The sequence below is a fragment of the Oncorhynchus nerka genome, linkage group LG2, assembly GCF_034236695.1.
Source record: "Oncorhynchus nerka isolate Pitt River linkage group LG2, Oner_Uvic_2.0, whole genome shotgun sequence".
NCBI classification, from domain to species: domain Eukaryota; kingdom Metazoa; phylum Chordata; class Actinopteri; order Salmoniformes; family Salmonidae; genus Oncorhynchus; species Oncorhynchus nerka.
In genome coordinates, this window is record NC_088397.1 from 99516499 (window position 1) to 99541260 (window position 24762).

General features: G+C 49.6%; 1 protein-coding gene across 1 annotated transcript in view; it reads left to right on the forward strand.

Annotated features, from left to right (window-relative positions):
* LOC115126900 (phosphatase and actin regulator 3-like) overlaps nucleotides 1-24762 on the forward strand; it is a 115263-nt gene that overhangs the window by 86553 nt on the left and 3948 nt on the right. The window contains exons 8-10 of the mRNA XM_065004733.1: nucleotides 22411-22466; nucleotides 23257-23459; nucleotides 24475-24551. Of these exons, the coding sequence (XP_064860805.1) occupies nucleotides 22411-22466; nucleotides 23257-23459; nucleotides 24475-24551 (336 nt within the window). The remainder of the gene's footprint in view (nucleotides 1-22410; nucleotides 22467-23256; nucleotides 23460-24474; nucleotides 24552-24762) is intronic.

Sequence of the window (24762 nt, forward strand, 5' to 3'; positions counted from 1 at the left end):
GGCTATATACAGGGGGTACCGGCACAGAGTCAATGTGGAGGTTATATACAGGGGGTACCGGTACAGAGTCAATGTGGAGGCTATATACAGGGGGTACTGGTACAGAGTCAATGTGGAGGCTATATACAGGGGGGCACTGCTACAGAGTCAATGTGGAGGCTATATACAGGGGGTACCGGCACAGAGTCAATGTGGAGGCTATATACAGGGGGTACCGGTACAGAGTCAATGTGGAGGCTATATACAGGGGTACCGGCACAGAGTCAATGTGGAGACTATATACAGGGGTACCAGTACAGAGTCAATGTGGAGACTATATACAGGGGGTACCGGTACAGAGTCAATGTGGAGACTATATACAGGGGGTACCGGTACAGAGTCAATGTGGAGGCTATATACAGGGGGTACCAGTACAGAGTCAATGTGGAGGCATATACAGGGGGTACCGGTACAGAGTCAATGTGGAGGCTATATACAGGGGTACCGGTACAGAGTCAATGTGGAGGTTATATACAGGGTGTACCGGCACAGAGTCAATGTGGAGGCTATATACAGGGGGTACTGGTACAGAGTCAATGTGGAGGCTATATACAGGGGGCACTGGTACAGAGTCAATGTGGAGGCATATATACAGGGGGTACCGGTACAGAGTCAATGTGGAGGCTATATACAGGGGGCACCGGCACAGAGTCAATGTGGAGGCTATATACAGGGGGTACTGCACAGAGTCAATGTGGAGGCTATATACAGGGGGTACCGGTACAGAGTCAATGTGGAGGCTATATACAGGGGTACCGGTACAGAGTCAATGTGGAGACTATATACAGGGGTACCAGTACAGAGTCAATGTGGAGGCTATATACAGGGGGTACCGGTACAGAGTCAATGTGGAGGCTATATACAGGGGGTACCAGTACAGAGTCAATGTGGAGGCTATATACAGGGGGTACCGGTACAGAGTCAATGTGGAGGCTATATACAGGGGGTACCAGTACAGAGTCAATGTGGAGGCTATATACAGGGGCACCGGCACAGAGTCAATGTGGAGGCTATATACAGGGGGCACCGGCACAGAGTCAATGTGGAGGCTATATACAGGGGGTTACCGGTACAGAGTCAATGTGGAGGCTATATACAGGGGGTACCGGTACAGAGTCAATGTGGAGGCTATATACAGGGGGGTACTGGTACAGAGTCAATGTGGAGGCTATATACAGGGGGTACTGGTACAGAGTCAATGTGGAGGCTATATACAGGGGGTACCGGTACAGAGTCAATGTGGAGGCTATATACAGGGGTACCTGCACAGAGTCAATGTGGAGGCTATATACAGGGGGTACCGGCACAGAGTCAATGTGGAGACTATATACAGGGGTACCGGTACAGAGTCAATGTGGAGGCTATATACAGGGGGTACCGGTACAGAGTCAATGTGGAGGCTATATACAGGGGGTACCAGTACAGAGTCAATGTGGAGGCTATATACAGGGGGTACCGGTACAGAGTCAATGTGGAGGCTATATACAGGGGGTACCAGTACAGAGTCAATGTGGAGGCTATATACAGGGGGTACCGGTACAGAGTCAATGTGGAGGCTATATACAGGGGGTACCAGCACAGAGTCAATGTGGAGGCTATATACAGGGGGAGGCTAGGGTACCGGTACAGAGTCAATGTGGAGGCTATATACAGGGGGCACCAGTACAGAGTCAATGTGGAGGCTATATACAGGGGTACCGGCACAGAGTCAATGTGGAGGCTATATACAGGGGGTACCGGTACAGAGTCAATGTGGAGGCTATATACAGGAGGTACCAGTACAGAGTCAATGTGGAGGCTATATACAGGGGGTACCTGCACAGAGTCAATGTGGAGGCTATATACAGGGGGTACCAGTACAGAGTCAATGTGGAGGCTATATACAGGGGGCACCGCACAGAGTCAATGTGGAGGCTATATACAGGGGGGCACCGGGTACAGAGTCAATGTGGAGGCTATATACAGGGGGTACCGGTACAGAGTCAATGTGGAGGCTATATACAGGGGGTACCAGCACAGAGTCAATGTGGAGGCTATATACAGGGGGTACCGGTACAGAGTCAATGTGGAGGCTATATACAGGGGGTACCGGTACAGAGTCAATGTGGAGGCTATATACAGGGGGCACTGGTACAGAGTCAATGTGGAGGCTATATACAGGGGGTACCGGCACAGAGTCAATGTGGAGGCTATATACAGGGGGCACCGGTACAGAGTCAATGTGGAGGCTATATACAGGGGGCACCGGCACAGAGTCAATGTGGAGGCTATATACAGGGGGTACCGGTACAGAGTCAATGTGGAGGCTATATACAGGGGGCACCGGCACAGAGTCAATGTGGAGGCTATATACAGGGGGTACCGGTACAGAGTCAATGTGGAGGCTATATACAGGGGTACCGGCACAGAGTCAATGTGGAGGCTATATACAGGGGGTACCGGTACAGAGTCAATGTGGAGGCTATATACAGGGGGTACCGGTACAGAGTCAATGTGGAGGCTATATACAGGGGGTACCGGTACAGAGTCAATGTGGAGGCTATATACAGGGGGCACCGGTACAGAGTCAATGTGGAGGCTATATACAGGGGGCACCGGCACAGAGTCAATGTGGAGGCTATATACAGGGGGCACCGGTACAGAGTCAATGTGGAGGCTATATACAGGGGGTACCGGCACAGAGTCAATGTGGAGGCTATATACAGGGGGTACCGGCACAGAGTCAATGTGGAGGCTATATACAGGGGGTACCGGCACAGAGTCAATGTGGAGGCTATATACAGGGGCACCGGCACAGAGTCAATGTGGAGGCTATATACAGGGGGTACCGGCACAGAGTCAATGTGGAGGCTATATACAGGGGGTACCGGTACAGAGTCAATGTGGAGGCTATATACAGGGGGTACCGGTACAGAGTCAATGTGGAGGCTATATACAGGGGGCACCGGTACAGAGTCAATGTGGAGGCTATATACAGGGGGTACCGGTACAGAGTCAATGTGGAGGCTATATACAGGGGGTACCGGTACAGAGTCAATGTGGAGGCTATATACAGGGGGTACTGGCACAGAGTCAATGTGGAGGCTATATACAGGGGGCACTGGCACAGAGTCAATGTGGAGGCTATATACAGGGGTACCGGTACAGAGTCAATGTGGAGGCTATATACAGGGGGCACCGGCACAGAGTCAATGTGGAGGCTATATACAGGGGGTACCGGTACAGAGTCAATGTGGAGGCTATATACAGGGGGTACCGGTACAGAGTCAATGTGGAGGCTATATACAGGGGCACCGGCACAGAGTCAATGTGGAGGCTATATACAGGGGGTACCAGTACAGAGTCAATGTGGAGGCTATATACAGGGGGTACCGCACAGAGTCAATGTGGAGGCTATATACAGGGGGTACCGGTACAGAGTCAATGTGGAGGCTATATACAGGGGGTACCGGCACAGAGTCAATGTGGAGGCTATATACAGGGGGTACCGGCACAGAGTCAATGTGGAGGCTATATACAGGGGGCACCGGCACAGAGTCAATGTGGAGGCTATATACAGGGGGTACCGGTACAGAGTCAATGTGGAGGCTATATACAGGGGTACCGGCACAGAGTCAATGTGGAGGCTATATACAGGGGGTACCGGTACAGAGTCAATGTGGAGGCTATATACAGGGGGTACCGGTACAGAGTCAATGTGGAGGCTATATACAGGGGGCACCGGTACAGAGTCAATGTGGAGGCTATATACAGGGGCACCGGCACAGAGTCAATGTGGAGGCTATATACAGGGGGTACCGGCACAGAGTCAATGTGGAGGCTATATACAGGGGGTACCGGCACAGAGTCAATGTGGAGGCTATATACAGGGGGTACCGGCACAGAGTCAATGTGGAGGCTATATACAGGGGGTACCGGTACAGAGTCAATGTGGAGGCTATATACAGGGGGTACACCGGTACAGAGTCAATGTGGAGGCTATATACAGGGGGTACCGGCACAGAGTCAATGTGGAGGCTATATACAGGGGGTACCGGCACAGAGTCAATGTGGAGGCTATATACAGGGGGTACCGGCACAGAGTCAATGTGGAGGCTATATACAGGGGGTACCGGTACAGAGTCAATGTGGAGGCTATATACAGGGGGTACCGGCACAGAGTCAATGTGGAGGCTATATACAGGGGGTACCGGTACAGAGTCAATGTGGAGGCTATATACAGGGGGTACCGGCACAGAGTCAATGTGGAGGCTATATACAGGGGGTACCGGCACAGAGTCAATGTGGAGGCTATATACAGGGGGCACCGGCACAGAGTCAATGTGGAGGCTATATACAGGGGGTACCGGCACAGAGTCAATGTGGAGGCTATATACAGGGGGCACCGGCACAGAGTCAATGTGGAGGCTATATACAGGGGGTACCGGCACAGAGTCAATGTGGAGGCTATATACAGGGGGTACCGGCACAGAGTCAATGTGGAGGCTATATACAGGGGGTACCGGTACAGAGTCAATGTGGAGGCTATATACAGGGGGTACCGGCACAGAGTCAATGTGGAGGCTATATACAGGGGGTACCGGTACAGAGTCAATGTGGAGGCTATATACAGGGGGCACCGGTACAGAGTCAATGTGGAGGCTATATACAGGGGGTACCGGCACAGAGTCAATGTGGAGGCTATATACAGGGGGTACCGGCACAGAGTCAATGTGGAGGCTATATACAGGGGGTACCAGCACAGAGTCAATGTGGAGGCTATATACAGGGGGTACCGGTACAGAGTCAATGTGGAGGCTATATACAGGGGGTACCGGCACAGAGTCAATGTGGAGGCTATATACAGGGGGTACCGGTACAGAGTCAATGTGGAGGCTATATACAGGGGGTACCGGCACAGAGTCAATGTGGAGGCTATATACAGGGGGTACCGGCACAGAGTCAATGTGGAGGCTATATACAGGGGGTACCGGCACAGAGTCAATGTGGAGGCTATATACAGGGGGTACCGTACAGAGTCAATGTGGAGGCTATATACAGGGGGTACCGGGCACAGAGTCAATGTGGAGGCTATATACAGGGGGTACCGAGTCACAGAGTCAATGTGGAGGCTATATACAGGGGGTACCGGCACAGAGTCAATGTGGAGGCTATATACAGGGGGTACCGGCACAGAGTCAATGTGGAGGCTATATACAGGGGGTACCGGCACAGAGTCAATGTGGAGGCTATATACAGGGGGTACCGGTACAGAGTCAATGTGGAGGCTATATACAGGGGGTACCGGTACAGAGAGTCAATGTGGAGGCTATATACAGGGGGTACCGGCACAGAGTCAATGTGGAGGCTATATACAGGGGGTACCGGCACAGAGTCAATGTGGAGGCTATATACAGGGGGTACCGGCACAGAGTCAATGTGGAGGCTATATACAGGGGGTACCGGCACAGAGTCAATGTGGAGGCAATGTGGAGGCTATACAGGGGGTACCGGCACAGAGTCAATGTGGAGGCTATATACAGGGGGTACCGGCACAGAGTCAATGTGGAGGCTATATACAGGGGGTACCGGTACAGAGTCAATGTGGAGGCTATATACAGGGGGTACCGGCACAGAGTCAATGTGGAGGCTATATACAGGGGGTACCGGTACAGAGTCAATGTGGAGGCTATATACAGGGGGTACCGGTACAGAGTCAATGTGGAGGCTATATACAGGGGGTACCGGCACAGAGTCAATGTGGAGGCTATATACAGGGGGTACCGGCACAGAGTCAATGTGGAGGCTATATACAGGGGGTACCGGTACAGAGTCAATGTGGAGGCTATATACAGGGGGCACCGGCACAGAGTCAATGTGGAGGCTATATACAGGGGGTACCGGCACAGAGTCAATGTGGAGGCTATATACAGGGGGTACCGGCACAGAGTCAATGTGGAGGCTATATACAGGGGGTACCGGCACAGAGTCAATGTGGAGGCTATATACAGGGGGCACCGGCACAGAGTCAATGTGGAGGCTATATACAGGGGGCACCGGCACAGAGTCAATGTGGAGGCTATATACAGGGGGCACCGGCACAGAGTCAATGTGGAGGCTATATACAGGGGGTACCGGCACAGAGTCAATGTGGAGGCTATATACAGGGGGTACCGGCACAGAGTCAATGTGGAGGCTATATACAGGGGGTACCGGCACAGAGTCAATGTGGAGGCTATATACAGGGGGCACCGGCACAGAGTCAATGTGGAGGCTATATACAGGGGGTACCGGCACAGAGTCAATGTGGAGGCTATATACAGGGGGCACCGGCACAGAGTCAATGTGGAGGCTATATACAGGGGGTACCGGCACAGAGTCAATGTGGAGGCTATATACAGGGGGTACCGCACAGAGTCAATGTGGAGGCTATATACAGGGGGTACCGGCACAGAGTCAATGTGGAGGCTATATACAGGGGGTACCGGCACAGAGTCAATGTGGAGGCTATATACAGGGGGTACCGGCACAGAGTCAATGTGGAGGCTAGAGTATACAGGGGGTACCGGCACAGAGTCAATGTGGAGGCTATATACAGGGGGCACCGGCACAGAGTCAATGTGGAGGCTATATACAGGGGGCACCTGGCACAGAGTCAATGTGGAGGCTATATACAGGGGGGTACCGGCCAGAGTCAATGTGGAGGCTATATACAGGGGGGCTACCGGGGGCACCGGCACAGAGTCAATGTGGAGGCTATATACAGGGGGTACCGGCACAGAGTCAATGTGGAGGCTATATACAGGGGGTACCGGCACAGAGTCAATGTGGAGGCTATATACAGGGGGTACCGGCACAGAGTCAATGTGGAGGCTATATACAGGGGCACCGGCACAGAGTCAATGTGGAGGCTATATACAGGGGGTACCGGCACAGAGTCAATGTGGAGGCTATATACAGGGGGTACCGGCACAGAGTCAATGTGGAGGCTATATACAGGGGGTACCGGCACAGAGTCAATGTGGAGGCTATATACAGGGGGCACCGGCACAGAGTCAATGTGGAGGCTATATACAGGGGGTACCGGCACAGAGTCAATGTGGAGGCTATATACAGGGGGCACCGGCACAGAGTCAATGTGGAGGCTATATACAGGGGGTACCGGCACAGAGTCAATGTGGAGGCTATATATACAGGGGCACCGGCACAGAGTCAATGTGGAGGCTATATACAGGGGGTACCGGCACAGAGTCAATGTGGAGGCTATATACAGGGGGTACCGGCACAGAGTCAATGTGGAGGCTATATACAGGGGGGGTACCGGCACAGAGTCAATGTGGAGGCTATATACAGGGGGTACCGGCACAGAGTCAATGTGGAGGCTATATACAGGGGGTACCGCACAGAGTCAATGTGGAGGCTATATACAGGGGGGTACCGGCACAGAGTCAATGTGGAGGCTATATACAGGGGGCACCGGCACAGAGTCAATGTGGAGGCTATATACAGGGGGTACCGGCACAGAGTCAATGTGGAGGCTATATACAGGGGGTACCGGTACAGAGTCAATGTGGAGGCTATATACAGGGGCACCGGCACAGAGTCAATGTGGAGGCTATATACAGGGGGTACCGGCACAGAGTCAATGTGGAGGCTATATACAGGGGGTACCGGCACAGAGTCAATGTGGAGGCTATATACAGGGGGTACCGCACAGAGTCAATGTGGAGGCTATATACAGGGGGCACCGGTACAGAGTCAATGTGGAGGCTATATACAGGGGGTACCGGCACAGAGTCAATGTGGAGGCTATATACAGGGGGGCACCGGGGGCAGAGAGTCAATGTGGAGGCTATATACAGGGGGCACCGGCACAGAGTCAATGTGGAGGCTATATACAGGGGGTACCGGCACAGAGTCAATGTGGAGGCTATATACAGGGGGGGTACCGGCACAGAGTCAATGTGGAGGCTATATACAGGGGGTACCGGCACAGAGTCAATGTGGAGGCTATATACAGGGGGTACCGGCACAGAGTCAATGTGGAGGCTATATACAGGGGGCACCGGCACAGAGTCAATGTGGAGGCTATATACAGGGGTACCGGCACAGAGTCAATGTGGAGGCTATATACAGGGGGTACCGGCACAGAGTCAATGTGGAGGCTATATACAGGGGGCACCGGCACAGAGTCAATGTGGAGGCTATATACAGGGGGTACCGCACAGAGTCAATGTGGAGGCTATATACAGGGGGCACCGGCACAGAGTCAATGTGGAGGCTATATACAGGGGGTACCGGCACAGAGTCAATGTGGAGGCTATATACAGGGGGTACCGCACAGAGTCAATGTGGAGGCTATATACAGGGGGTACCGGCACAGAGTCAATGTGGAGGCTATATACAGGGGGTACCGGCACAGAGTCAATGTGGAGGCTATATACAGGGGGCACCGGCACAGAGTCAATGTGGAGGCTATATACAGGGGGTACCGGCACAGAGTCAATGTGGAGGCTATATACAGGGGGTACCGCACAGAGTCAATGTGGAGGCTATATACAGGGGGTACCGGTACAGAGTCAATGTGGAGGCTATATACAGGGGGTACCGGCACAGAGTCAATGTGGAGGCTATATACAGGGGGTACCGGCACAGAGTCAATGTGGAGGCTATATACAGGGGGTACCGGCACAGAGTCAATGTGGAGGCTATATACAGGGGGTACCGGCACAGAGTCAATGTGGAGGCTATATACAGGGGGTACCGGCACAGAGTCAATGTGGAGGCTATATACAGGGGGTACCGGTACAGAGTCAATGTGGAGGCTATATACAGGGGGTACCGGCACAGAGTCAATGTGGAGGCTATATACAGGGGGTACCGGCACAGAGTCAATGTGGAGGCTATATACAGGGGGTACCGGCACAGAGTCAATGTGGAGGCTATATACAGGGGGTACCGGCACAGAGTCAATGTGGAGGCTATATACAGGGGGTACCGGCACAGAGTCAATGTGGAGGCTATATACAGGGGGTACCGGAGTCAATGTGGAGGCTATATACAGGGGGTACCGGCACAGAGTCAATGTGGAGGCTATATACAGGGGGTACCGGCACAGAGTCAATGTGGAGGCTATATACAGGGGGTACACGGCACAGAGTCAATGTGGAGGCTATATACAGGGGGTACCGGCACAGAGTCAATGTGGAGGCTATATACAGGGGGTACCGGCACAGAGTCAATGTGGAGGCTATATACAGGGGGTACCGCACAGAGTCAATGTGGAGGCTATATACAGGGGGTACCGGCACAGAGTCAATGTGGAGGCTATATACAGGGGGTACCGGCACAGAGTCAATGTGGAGGCTATATACAGGGGGTACCGGCACAGAGTCAATGTGGAGGCTATATACAGGGGGTACCGGCACAGAGTCAATGTGGAGGCTATATACAGGGGGTACCGGCACAGAGTCAATGTGGAGGCTATATACAGGGGGTACCGGCACAGAGTCAATGTGGAGGCTATATACAGGGGGTACCGGCACAGAGTCAATGTGGAGGCTATATACAGGGGGTACCGGCACAGAGTCAATGTGGAGGCTATATACAGGGGGCACCGCACAGAGTCAATGTGGAGGCTATATACAGGGGGTACCGGCACAGAGTCAATGTGGAGGCTATATACAGGGGGCACCGGCACAGAGTCAATGTGGAGGCTATATACAGGGGGTACCGGCACAGAGTCAATGTGGAGGCTATATACAGGGGGTACCGGTACAGAGTCAATGTGGAGGCTATATACAGGGGGTACCGGCACAGAGTCAATGTGGAGGCTATATACAGGGGGTACCGGTACAGAGTCAATGTGGAGGCTATATACAGGGGGTACCGGCACAGAGTCAATGTGGAGGCTATATACAGGGGGTACCGGTACAGAGTCAATGTGGAGGCTATATACAGGGGGCACCGGCACAGAGTCAATGTGGAGGCTATATACAGGGGGTACCGGCACAGAGTCAATGTGGAGGCTATATACAGGGGGTACCGGCACAGAGTCAATGTGGAGGCTATATACAGGGGGTACCGGCACAGAGTCAATGTGGAGGCTATATACAGGGGGTACCGGCACAGAGTCAATGTGGAGGCTATATACAGGGGGTACCGGCACAGAGTCAATGTGGAGGCTATATACAGGGGGTACCGAGTCACAGAGTCAATGTGGAGGCTATATACAGGGGGTACCGCACAGAGTCAATGTGGAGGCTATATACAGGGGGTACCGGCACAGAGTCAATGTGGAGGCTATATACAGGGGGTACCGCACAGAGTCAATGTGGAGGCTATATACAGGGGGTACCGGTACAGAGTCAATGTGGAGGCTATATATATACAGGGGGTGGACCAGGGGGCACAGAGTCAATGTGGAGGCTATATACAGGGGGTACCGGTACAGAGTCAATGTGGAGGCTATATACAGGGGGTACCGGCACAGAGTCAATGTGGAGGCTATATACAGGGGGTACCGGCACAGAGTCAATGTGGAGGCTATATACAGGGGGTACCGGCACAGAGTCAATGTGGAGGCTATATACAGGGGGTACCGGTACAGAGTCAATGTGGAGGCTATATACAGGGGGTACCGGCACAGAGTCAATGTGGAGGCTATATACAGGGGGTACCGGTACAGAGTCAATGTGGAGGCTATATACAGGGGGTACCGGCACAGAGTCAATGTGGAGGCTATATACAGGGGGTACCGGCACAGAGTCAATGTGAGGCTATATACAGGGGGTACTGCACAGAGTCAATGTGGAGGCTATATACAGGGGCACCGGCACAGAGTCAATGTGGAGGCTATATACAGGGGGCACCGGCACAGAGTCAATGTGGAGGCTATATACAGGGGGTACCGGCACAGAGTCAATGTGGAGGCTATATACAGGGGGTACCGGCACAGAGTCAATGTGGAGGCTATATACAGGGGGCACCGGCACAGAGTCAATGTGGAGGCTATATACAGGGGGTACCGGTACAGAGTCAATGTGGAGGCTATATACAGGGGGGCACCGGCACAGAGTCAATGTGGAGGCTATATACAGGGGGTACCGGCACAGAGTCAATGTGGAGGCTATATACAGGGGGTACCGGCACAGAGTCAATGTGGAGGCTATATACAGGGGGTACCGGCACAGAGTCAATGTGGAGGCTATATACAGGGGGTACCGGCACAGAGTCAATGTGGAGGCTATATACAGGGGGTACCGGCACAGAGTCAATGTGGAGGCTATATACAGGGGGCACCGGCACAGAGTCAATGTGGAGGCTATATACAGGGGTACCGGCACAGAGTCAATGTGGAGGCTATATACAGGGGGCACCGGCACAGAGTCAATGTGGAGGCTATATACAGGGGGTACCGGTACAGAGTCAATGTGGAGGCTATATACAGGGGGTACCGGCACAGAGTCAATGTGGAGGCTATATACAGGGGGTACCGGCACAGAGTCAATGTGGAGGCTATATACAGGGGGTACCGGTACAGAGTCAATGTGGAGGCTATATACAGGGGGTACCGGTACAGAGTCAATGTGGAGGCTATATACAGGGGGTACCGGTACAGAGTCAATGTGGAGGCTATATACAGGGGGTACCGGTACAGAGTCAATGTGGAGGCTATATACAGGGGGTACTGCACAGAGTCAATGTGGAGGCTATATACAGGGGGTACCGGTACAGAGTCAATGTGGAGGCTATATACAGGGGGTACCGGTACAGAGTCAATGTGGAGGCTATATACAGGGGGCACTGCACAGAGTCAATGTGGAGGCTATATACAGGGGGTACCGGTACAGAGTCAATGTGGAGGCTATATACAGGGGGTACCGGTACAGAGTCAATGTGGAGGCTATATACAGGGGGTACCGGTACAGAGTCAATGTGGAGACTATATACAGGGGGTACCAGTACAGAGTCAATGTGGAGGCTATATACAGGGGGTACCGGCACAGAGTCAATGTGGAGGCTATATACAGGGGGTACCGGTACAGAGTCAATGTGGAGGCTATATACAGGGGGTACCGGCACAGAGTCAATGTGGAGGCTATATACAGGGGGTACCAGTACAGAGTCAATGTGGAGGCTATATACAGGGGGTACCGGCACAGAGTCAATGTGGAGGCTATATACAGGGGGTACCGGTACAGAGTCAATGTGGAGGCTATATACAGGGGGTTACCAGCACAGAGTCAATGTGGAGGCTATATACAGGGGGTACCGGTACAGAGTCAATGTGGAGGCTATATACAGGGGTACCAGTACAGAGTCAATGTGGAGGCTATATACAGGGGGTACCGGTACAGAGTCAATGTGGAGGCTATATACAGGGGTACCAGTACAGAGTCAATGTGGAGGCTATATACAGGGGGTACCGGTACAGAGTCAATGTGGAGACTATATACAGGGGTACCGGTACAGAGTCAATGTGGAGGCTATATACAGGGGGTACCGGTACAGAGTCAATGTGGAGACTATATACAGGGGGTACCGGTACAGAGTCAATGTGGAGGCTATATACAGGGGGTACCGGTACAGAGTCAATGTGGAGGCTATATACAGGGGTACCAGCACAGAGTCAATGTGGAGGCTATATACAGGGGGTACCGGCACAGAGTCAATGTGGAGGCTATATACAGGGGGTACCGGTACAGAGTCAATGTGGAGGCTATATACAGGGGGCACCGCACAGAGTCAATGTGGAGGCTATATACAGGGGGTACCGGTACAGAGTCAATGTGGAGGCTATATACAGGGGGTACCGGCACAGAGTCAATGTGGAGGCTATATACAGGGGGTACCGGTACAGAGTCAATGTGGAGGCTATATACAGGGGGTACCGTACAGAGTCAATGTGGAGGCTATATACAGGGGGTACCGGTACAGAGTCAATGTGGAGGCTATATACAGGGGGTACCAGAACAGAGTCAATGTGGAGGCTATATACAGGGGGTACCGGTACAGAGTCAATGTGGAGGCTATATACAGGGGGTACCGGTACAGAGTCAATGTGGAGGCTATATACAGGGGGTACCGGTACAGAGTCAATGTGGAGGCTATATACAGGGGGGACCAGTACAGAGTCAATGTGGAGGCTATATACAGGGGGTACTGGTACAGAGTCAATGTGGAGGCTATATACAGGGGGAGGCTATATATTACGGTACAGAGTCAATGTGGAGGCTATATACAGGGGTACCAGTACAGAGTCAATGTGGAGGCTATATACAGGGGTACCGGTACAGAGTCAATGTGGAGACTATATACAGGGGGTACCAGTACAGAGTCAATGTGGAGGCTATATACAGGGGGTACCAGCACAGAGTCAATGTGGAGAAAAATATACAGGGGGTACCAGTACAGAGTCAATGTGGAGACTATATACAGGGTGTACCAGTACAGAGTCAATGTGGAGGCTATATACAGGGGGTACCGGTACAGAGTCAATGTGGAGACTATATACAGGGGGTACCAGTACAGAGTCAATGTGGAGGCAATATACAGAGGGTACCGGTACAGAGTCAATGTGGAGACTATATACAGGGGGTACCGGTACAGAGTCAATGTGGAGGCTATATACAGGGGGTACCGGTACAGAGTCAATGTGGAGGCTATATACAGGGGGTACCGGTACAGAGTCAATGTGGAGGCAATATACAGGGGGTACCGGTACAGAGTCAATGTGGAGACTATATACAGGGGTACCGGTACAGAGTCAATGTGGAGGCAATATACAGGGGGTACCGGTACAGAGTCAATGTGGAGACTATATACAGGGGGTACCGGTACAGAGTCAATGTGGAGGCTATATACAGGGGGTACCGGTACAGAGTCAATGTGGAGACTATATACAGGGGGTACCGCACAGAGTCAATGTGGAGGCTATATACAGGGGGTACCGGTACAGAGTCAATGTGGAGGCAATATACAGGGGTACCGGTACAGAGTCAATGTGGAGGCTATATACAGGGGTACCGGTACAGAGTCAATGTGGAGGTTATATACAGGGGGTACCGGTACAGAGTCAATGTGGAGGCTATATACAGGGGGTACTGGTACAGAGTCAATGTGGAGGCTATATACAGGGGGTACTGGTACAGAGTCAATGTGGAGGCTATATACAGGGGGTACCGGTACAGAGTCAATGTGGAGGCTATATACAGGGGGTACCGGTACAGAGTCAATGTGGAGGCTATATACAGGGGTACCGGTACAGAGTCAATGTGGAGACTATATACAGGGGTACCGGTACAGAGTCAATGTGGAGGCTATATACAGGGGGTACCGGTACAGAGTCAATGTGGAGACTATACACAGGGGTACCAGTACAGAGTCAATGTGGAGGCTATATACAGGGGGTACCGGTACAGAGTCAATGTGGAGGCTATATACAGGGGGTACCAGTACAGAGTCAATGTGGAGGCTATATACAGGGGGTACCGGTACAGAGTCAATGTGGAGACTATATACAGGGGGTACCGGTACAGAGTCAATGTGGAGGCTATATACAGGGTGTACCAGTACAGAGTCAATGTGGAGACTATATACAGGGGGTACCAGTACAGAGTCAATGTGGAGACTATATACAGGGGGTACCGGTACAGAGTCAATGTGGAGGCTATATACAGGGGGTACCGGTACAGAGTCAATGTGGAGGCTATATACAGGGGGTACCAGTACAGAGTCAATGTGGAGGCTATATACAGGGGGTACCGGTACAGAGTCAATGTGGAGACTATATACAATAGGGGGGTACCAGTACAGAGTCAATGTGGAGACTATATACAGGGGGTACCGGTACAGAGTCAATGTGGAGACTATATACAGGGGGTACCGGTACAGAGTCAATGTGGAGACTATATACAGGGGGTACCGGTACAGAGTCAATGTGGAGACTATATACAGGGGGTACCGGTACAGAGTCAATGTGGAGGCTATATACAGGGGGTACCGTACAGAGTCAATGTGGAGGCTATATACAGGGGCACCGGTACAGAGTCAATGTGGAGGCTATATACAGGGGGTACCGGTACAGAGTCAATGTGGAGGCTATATACAGGGGGTACCGGTACAGAGTCAATGTGGAGGCTATATACAGGGGGTACTGGTACAGAGTCAATGTGGAGGCTATATACAGGGGTACTGGTACAGAGTCAATGTGGAGGCTATATACAGGGGGTACCAGTACAGAGTCAATGTGGAGGCTATATACAGGGGGTACCGGTACAGAGTCAATGTGGAGACTATATACAGGGGGTACCAGTACAGAGTCAATGTGGAGGCTATATACAGGGGGGACCGGTACAGAGTCAATGTGGAGGCTATATACAGGGGGTACCAGAACAGAGTCAATGTGGAGGCTATATACAGGGGTACCGGTACAGAGTCAATGTGGAGGCTATATACAGGGGGTACCGCTACAGAGTCAATGTGGAGGCTATATACAGGGGGTACCGGTACAGAGTCAATGTGGAGACTATATACAGGGGGTACCAGTACAGAGTCAATGTGGAGGCTATATACAGGGGGTACTGGTACAGAGTCAATGTGGAGGCTATATACAGGGGGTACCGGTACAGAGTCAATGTGGAGGCTATATACAGGGGGTACCAGTACAGAGTCAATGTGGAGACTATATACAGGGTGTACCGGTACAGAGTCAATGTGGAGACTATATACAGGGGGTACCAGTACAGAGTCAATGTGGAGGCTATATGCAGGGTGTACCGGTACAGAGTCAATGTGGAGAAAAATATACAGGGGGTACCAGTACAGAGTCAATGTGGAGACTATATACAGGGTGTTACGGTACAGAGTCAATGTGGAGGCTATATACAGGGGGTACCGGTACAGAGTCAATGTGGAGGCTATATACAGGAGGTACCAGTACAGAGTCAATGTGGAGGCTATATACAGGGGGTACCGGTACAGAGTCAATGTGGAGACTATATACTAGGTGTACCAGTACAGAGTCAATGTGGAGACTATATACAGGGTGTACCGGTACAGAGTCAATGTGGAGACTATATACAGGGGGTACCAGTACAGAGTCAATGTGGAGGCTATATACAGGGTGTACCGGTACAGAGTCAATGTGGAGACTATATACAGGGGGTACCAGTACAGAGTCAATGTGGAGACTATATACAGGGTGTACCGGTACAGAGTCAATGTGGAGGCTATATACAGGGGGTACCGGTACAGAGTCAATGTGGAGACTATATACAGGGGGTACCGGTACAGAGTCAATGTGGAGACTATATACAGGGGGTACCGGTACAGAGTCAATGTGGAGACTATATACAGGGGGTACCGGTACAGAGTCAATGTGGAGGCTATATACAGGGGGTACCGGTACAGAGTCAATGTGGAGACTATATACAGGGGGTACCGGTACAGAGTCAATGTGGAGGCTATATACAGGGGTACCGGTACAGAGTCAATGTGGAGACTATATACAGGGGGTACCGGTACAGAGTCAATGTGGAGACTATATACAGGGGGTACCGGTACAGAGTCAATGTGGAGGCTATCTACAGGGTGTACCAGTACAGAGTCAATGTGGAGACTATATAGAGGGGGTACCGGTACAGAGTCAATGTGGAGACTATATACAGGGGGTACCGGTACAGAGTCAATGTGGAGACTATATAGAGGGGGTACCGGTACAGAGTCAATGTGGAGACCATATAGAGGGGGTACCGGTACAGAGTCAATGTGGAGGCTATATACAGGGGGTATCAGTACAGAGTCAATGTGGAGGCTATGTACAGGGGGTACTGGTACAGAGTCAATGTGAGACTATATAGAGGGGGCACCGGTACAGAGTCAATGTGGAGACTATATACAGGGGGGTACCGGTACAGAGTCAATGTGGAGACTATATACAGGGGGTACCGGTACAGAGTCAATGTGGAGACTATATACAGGTGGTACCAGTACAGAGTCAATGTGGAGGCTATATACAGGGGGTACCGGTACAGAGTCAATGTGGAGACTATATACAGGGGGTACCGGTACAGAGTCAATGTGGAGGCTATATACAGGGGGTACCAGTACAGAGTCAATGTGGAAGCTATATACAGGGGGTACCGGTACAGAGTCAATGTGGAGACTATATACAGGGGGTACCGGTACAGAGTCAATGTGGAGACTATATACAGGGGGTACCGGTACAGAGTCAATGTGGAGACTATATACAGGGGGTACCGGTACAGAGTCAATGTGGAGGCTATCTACAGGGTGTACCAGTACAGAGTCAATGTGGAGACTATATAGAGGGGGTACCGGTACAGAGTCAATGTGGAGACTATATACAGGGGGTACCGGTACAGAGTCAATGTGGAGACTATATAGAGGGGGTACCGGTACAGAGTCAATGTGGAGACCATATAGAGGGGGTACCGGTACAGAGTCAATGTGGAGACTATATAGAGGGGGTACCGGTACAGAGTCAATGTGGAGACCATATAGAGGGGGTACCGGTACAGAGTCAATGTGGAGGCTATATACAGGGGGTATCAGTACAGAGTCAATGTGGAGGCTATGTACAGGGGGTACTGGTACAGAGTCAATGTGGAGACTATATAGAGGGGGTACCGGTACAGAGTCAATGTGGAGACTATATACAGGGGGTACCGGTACAGAGTCAATGTGGAGACTATATACAGGGGGTACCGGTACAGAGTCAATGTGGAGACTATATACAGGTGGTACCAGTACAGAGTCAATGTGGAGGCTATATACAGGGGGTACCGGTACAGAGTCAATGTGGAGACTATATACAGGGGGTACCGGTACAGAGTCAATGTGGAGGCTATATACAGGGGGTACCAGTACAGAGTCAATGTGGAAGCTATATACAGGGGGTACCGGTACAGAGTCAATGTGGAGACTATATACAGGGGGTACCGGTACAGAGTCAATGTGGAGACTATATACAGGGGGCACCAGTTAGAGTTAATGTGTGGGGGCACCGGTTAGTTGAGGTAATATGTACATGTAGGTAGAGTTATTAAAGTGACTATGCATAGATGATAACAGGGCAGTGGTGTAGAAGAATGGGGGGGGGTTGCAAATAGTTTAGGTAGTCATTTGATTAGCTCTTCAGGAGTCTCATGGCTTGGGGGTAGAAGGTGTTTAGAAGCCTCTTAGACCTAGACTTGGCGCTCCGGTACCGCTTGCCTTGCAGTAGCAGAGAGAACAGTCTATGGCTAGGGTGGCTGGAGTCTTTGACAATTTTTAGGGCCTTCCTCTGACACCGCCTGGTGTAGAGGTCCTGGATGGCAGAGGGCTTGGCCCCGGTGATGTAGTGGGCCATATGCACTACTCTGTAGCACCTTGTGGGCGGAGGCTGAGCAATTACCATACCAGGCAGTAATGCAACCACCATGCTCTCGATGATGCAGCTGCATGCTCTCGATGGTGCAGCTGTAAAACGTTTTAGGATCTGAGGACCCATGCCAAATCTTTTCAGTCTCCTGAGGGGGAATGGGTTTTGTTGTGCCCTCTTCACAACTGTCTTGGTGTGTTTGGACCATGTTAGTGGAACTAACAAGGACTACCAAGGAACTTGAAGCTCTCAACCTGCTCCACTCCCCATCGATGAGAATGGTGCTCTGTCCTCCTTTTCCTGTAGTCCACAATCATCTCCTTTGTCTTGATCACGTTGAGGGAGAGGTTGTTTTCCTGGCACCACACGGGCAGGTCTCCGACCTCCTCTCTATAGGCTGTCTCATCGTTGTCAGTGATCAGGACTACCGCTGTCTGATGGTGTTGGAGTTGTGCCTGACCATGCAGTCGTGGGTGAACAGGGAGTACAGGAGGGGACTGAGCACACATCCCTAAAGGGCCCCGTGTTGAGGATCAGCGTGGCAGATGTGTTGATATCTACCCTCACCACCTGGGGGGCGGCCCGTCAGGAAGTCCAGGATCCAGTTGCAGAGGGAGATGTTTAGTCCCAGGGTCCTTAGCTTATTGATGCGCTTTGAGGGCACTATGGTGTTGAACGCTGAGCTGTAGTCAATGAACAGCATTCTCACATAGGTGTTCCTTTTGTCCAGGTGGGAAAGGACAGTGTGGAGTGCAATAGAGATTTCAAATCAAATCAAATTTTATTTGTCACATACACATGGTTAGCAGATGTTAATGCGAGTGTTGCGAAATGCTTGTGCTTCTAGTTCCGACAATGCAGTAATAACCAACGAGTAATCTAGCTAACAATTCCAAAAGTACTGTCTTATACACATAAGTGTAAAGGGATAAAGAATATGTACATAAAGATATATGAGTGAGTGATGGTACAGAGCGGCATAGGCAAGATACAGTAGATGGTATCGAGTGCAGTATATACATATGAGATGAGTATGTAAACAAAGTGGCATAGTTTAAAGTGGCTAGTGATACATGTATTACATAAAGATGCAGTAGATGATATAGAGTACAGTATATACATATACATATGAGATGAATAATGTAGGGTATGTAAACATTATATTAAGTGGCATTGTTTAAAGTGGCTAGTGATATATTTTACATCAATTCCCATTATTAAAGTGGCTGGAGTTGAGTCAGTGTGTTGGCAGCAGCCACTCAATGTTAGTGGTGGCTGTTTAACAGTCTGATGGCCTTGAGATAGAAGCTGTTTTTCAGTCTCTCGGTCCCAGCTTTGATGCACCTGTACTGACCTCGCCTTCTGGAGGATAGCGGGGTGAACAGGCAGTGGCTCGGGTGGTTGTTGTCCTTGATGATCTTTATGGCCTTCCTGTGACATCAGGTGGTGTAGGTGTCCTGGAGGGCAGGTAGTTTGCCCCTGGTGATGCGTTGTGCAGACCTCACTACCCTCTGGAGAGCCTTACGGTTGTGGGCGGAGCAGTTGCCGTACCAGGCGGGATACAGCCCGACAGGATGCTCTCGATTGTGCCTCTGTAGAAGTTTGTGAGTGCTTTTGGTGACAAGCCAAATTTCTTCAGCCTCCTGAGGTTGAAGAGGCGCTGCTGCACCTTCTTCACGATGCTGTCTGTGTGGGTGGACCAATTCAGTTTGTCTGTGATGTGTACGCCGAGGAACTTAAAACTTACTACCCTCTCCACTACTGTTCCATCGATATGGATAGGGGGGTGTTCCCTCTGCTGTTTCCTGAAGTCCACAATCATCTCCTTAGTTTTGTTGACGTTGAGTGTGAGGTTATTTTCCTGACACCACACTCCGAGGGCCCTCACCTCCTCCCTGTAGGCCGTCTCGTCGTTGTTGGTAATCAGGCCTACCACTGTTGTGTCGTCCGCAAACTTTGGATCTGTTTGTGCAGAATGCAAATTGGAGGGGGTCTAATTAAATAAAGGTTCAATAAAAATACAAATACATATTATGCTCGGTGAATCACACGATTCTACCTGATTGCATGAATTACACGTGTTTACCGCTAGTCTTACAAACATCCTACATTCAACATTTTCCAAAGTACAGCATTACTACTGTCTAAAGAAATTAAATCATTCAGAATAGCCCACTATACCGTGAGGAGGCCTATAATTTAGGATTTTATCCCAATAACTAGGAATTGCCTACAGTCGGGAACGCGCAAAAATTTGTCAGACAAAACATATATTTTTTTAAACAATCGAGCGAAAACACAGGTTGGAAAGCAAATGACTACAGCTGAAAAGAGAACTGCTGTAGGTTAGCCAGAATATTTAATCAACTTCCAAATATATTTTACAAAAGAGAGAGAGAGGCTTTTTTTAACATTCAGCAGCTAGTGAGCTGCGAGAGTCAGTGGAACTGGAAAGCATTTTTAGGACTATAATTTCCTCATTTTGTAACCTACATTATGTGTCTCCACACTCCCAGGCTGTTGATTGATTCAAGACAAGATCGTTTTTTATTGATCTCAGATTCTCAGTTTGTCAGTGTCAAAGTACCCTGCCATTTCGATCAATTGTGAGGTACTAAGAAATATTCTGCCGAAGTCTGCAGTCATGAAAAATGACGTAGAATTGCATGGAATGCGTTTTTAAAAGGACAACATTTTCCCGGACCTTAGGCTACTAAAAATGTTCTCCATGTGTGCAACTTCCTCTACTCTACTGTTCTATGCCACGACGCAAATGCGATGATATGCATGATGCTTATAAAGGTGATTTTCTCTCATGTGTTCCGGTATCTCAGAACTCCACAGATCACCCCCCTCTAGGCTCACTATGTGTTCCGGTATCTCACGATTTACAAATTAAGCACGGGTTATAACATAGTGGCTTGATATAACATAATGGTTTTGCCTGTCTAACCAGAGCCGGATATAGGCTTTACATGTATGAGGGCACTATAGTGGTTGATTCTGCAGTGTGTAAAACAACCCGCAAATAGCAAGTAAATAACGAGGTTGTCTGCCTGTTGTACTGTTTTAAATGAGTTTAGGAATGTCATCTACATCATTGTGTTGAAATCTAATCTGTCAGATAAATTTTAAATTAGTTTAGGAATGTCATCTACATCATTGTGTTGAAATCTAATCTGGCAGATAAGGTTAGTAGAAGGAAACTCCTTTCTGAAATCAATCCCCAGTCTCTGTCTTGGAACAGGAGGGGAGGGGAGGGGATGGGAGTGGAGAGGAGGTAAAGGGAGGGCAGTCTGCCCGCCCGCCCGCCTGCCTGCTGAATCCCTGACTGCAGCAGTTTTCAAGGCTTGCACTGTTTGGAGCGTGAGTGGGAATTTCCTATCTACGTAGCAACAACCCTCCCCCCTCCTCGCGGTGATGCTGCTACACTGTAGTAAAAAGGCTCCCCAGCACCACAGCCCAGTGGACAGCAGCGTCGCGTCAGTAGCCAGGCAGAATACATTACCGACAGCAGAGTAGAGCAGAGCACTCATCATACTGCCATAGACACCGAGGGAGCTCAGTCCTGCCGTGCAGTACGGGATCTTACAGGCTACACATTCATCCCTTTTCTTTCCCGGTCTCGATGACACTATCCACACTATTTTATCCTGCATAGCGGATCTTGGGAAAATATTTTGTAAGGGAAAAAGGACGCTTTATATTCTGGATATGCATTCTGCATAAGGGGCTTTGTGTTTGTTGCGTGATAAACCACGCACCTTGTCTTCTACCCCGATGTGGAGGCGCTCTCGGTTCAGTCACAGAAGAGGGTTGCTAGTAAACTCCAGATGGGACACTAGGAAATGTCGATCGTGGAGCGGCTCTACACTCCGACTCAAACATCATTGACTGCTGCTGCTAGGTGAACCAGTCTGTCTGTCAGAGACTGTTACCGGAGGACCGAGAAGCGGGAAATCATACAACAACATGGTTCAGAACATCATTCTGGTGTTTTTCCGCAGGCGGCTGAGCCAGAGACCCGCGGTAGAGGAGCTGGAAAGTCGGAACATCCTCAAACGTGAGTATCATTAGCATATGTATTACATAGCTCATAACTGATTATACCAACAGCTCCTCTACATTATTCAATTATTATTCTTATATTTATTGCCATGGTGATAAAGACATGTTACATTGAACTGCAGAATTGCAGTTTTATACCTCAGCTTTCTTAAAATGCATCTACATTTCCGAATTCATGTTTTTTTTTTTTTTTTACAAATAAATATCACTATTGTCGAACATTGGGCTACTATTGATAAATATTATTTAAAAATGATTACAAAATAGTTTTTACACATTATGCAGAAAGATATCCCATTGCCTAAGCCTATATGGAATGTGTATTTTTTTGCTCGCTTCACTACTGGTTAAGAGAGAGTAAGGGACATTCAAACACATTTTATCATTCGATCTTTTTTGCACAAAAAAATAAAGAGCTTTTTGTTCCACTTAATATCTCAATATGAATTTCCCTGCAGTTGACTAATCCTGGAGGGCTTTTGTCCCTAAAACACCCAAACGAAAAAACTAATCTACTATGTTATATAATACAGTATATATTATTAATAATAATAATTACCAGCAGACAGTCCCTCTGTCACACACACACACACACACACACACACACACACACACACACACACACACACACACACACACACACACACACACACACACACACACACACACACACACACACACACACACACACACACATTAACTTTAATTTGTCTCCAGTCACGTCAGGACTCAGACAGTAGATCACAGGTCAATATTGTTTCTAATGTGTTGTGTTTTTCCTCCAGAGAGGAACGACCAGTCAGAGCAGGAGGAGAGGAGAGAGATCAAACAGAGACTCAACAGGAAGTTGAACCAGCGTCCTACAGTAGATGAGTTGAGGGACAGGAAGATACTGATTCGTTTCAGTGACTATGTTGAGGTGGCCAAGGCTCAGGACTACGACCGCAGGGCAGACAAACCCTGGACCAGGCTGTCTGCTTCAGACAAGGTCAGCTCAACTCACACACACACACACACACACACACACACACACACACACACACACACACACACACACACACACACACACACACACACACAGACAAACATCTGTACAGCTGAGCTGTTGTTGTTGTTATTGTTGTTGACTGTGTTGCTGTTATTGTTGTTGACTGTGCTGTTGTTGTTGTTGACTGTGCTGTTGTTATTGTTATTGACTGTGCTGTCCTTGTTGTTATTGTTGTTGACTGTGTTGCTGTTATTGTTGTTGACTGTGCCGTTGTTGTTATTGTTGTTGACTGTGCTGTTGTTATTGTTGTTGACTGTGCCGTTGTTGTTATTGTTGTTGACTGTGCTGTTATTGTTGTTGACTGTGCTGTTGTTGTTGTTGACTGTGTTGCTGTTATTGTTGTTGACTGTGTTGTTGTTATTGTTATTGACTCTGCTGTTCTTGTTGTTATTGTTGTTGACTGTGTTGTTGTTATTGTTGTTGACTGTGCTGTTGTTATTGTTGTTGACTGTGCCGTTGTTGTTATTGTTGTTGACTGTGCTGTTGTTATTGTTGTTGACTGTGCCGTTGTTGTTATTGTTGTTGACTGTGCTGTTGTTGTTGACTGTGCTGTTGTTGTTGTTATTGTTGTTGACTGTGCTGTTGTTGTTGTTGTTGTTGTTGTTGTTGACTGTGCTGTTGTTATTGTTGTTGACTGTGCTGTTGTTATTGTTGTTGACTGTGCTGTTATTATTGTTATTGTTGTTGACTGTGCTGTTGTTATTGTTGTTGACTGTGCTGTTGTTGTTATTGTTGTTGACTGTGCTGTTGTTATTGTTATTGTTGTTGACTGTGCTGTTGTTATTGTTGTTGACATTGGTGTTGTTGTTATTGTTGTTGACTGTGCTGTTGTTGTTGTTGTTATTGTTGTTGACTGTGCCGTTGTTGTTATTGTTGTTGACTGTGCTGTTGTTGTTATTGTTGTTGACATTGGTGTTGTTGTTATTGTTGTTGACATTGGTGTTGTGTTCTCCAGGCAGCAATAAGGAAGGAGCTGAATGAGTTCAAGAGCAACGAGATGGAGGTTCACAATTCCAGCAAGCACCTGACAAGGTGAGTCTGAGGTAATGGACAAACTAATGTCACCTAGCCAGTGTGTACATGCACTGTACAGACTGCTAGAATGAGTACTGCTAAGTCAGATATTAGCAGTACTTTTTGCTGAATCACACAGAACCGGGGAGATGAGGACACATTTAGCCAAAGCTTTGCTCTCCTCTCCTCTGCTGACTCCAGACCCAGTTATACAACTCTGCCAGCTCCA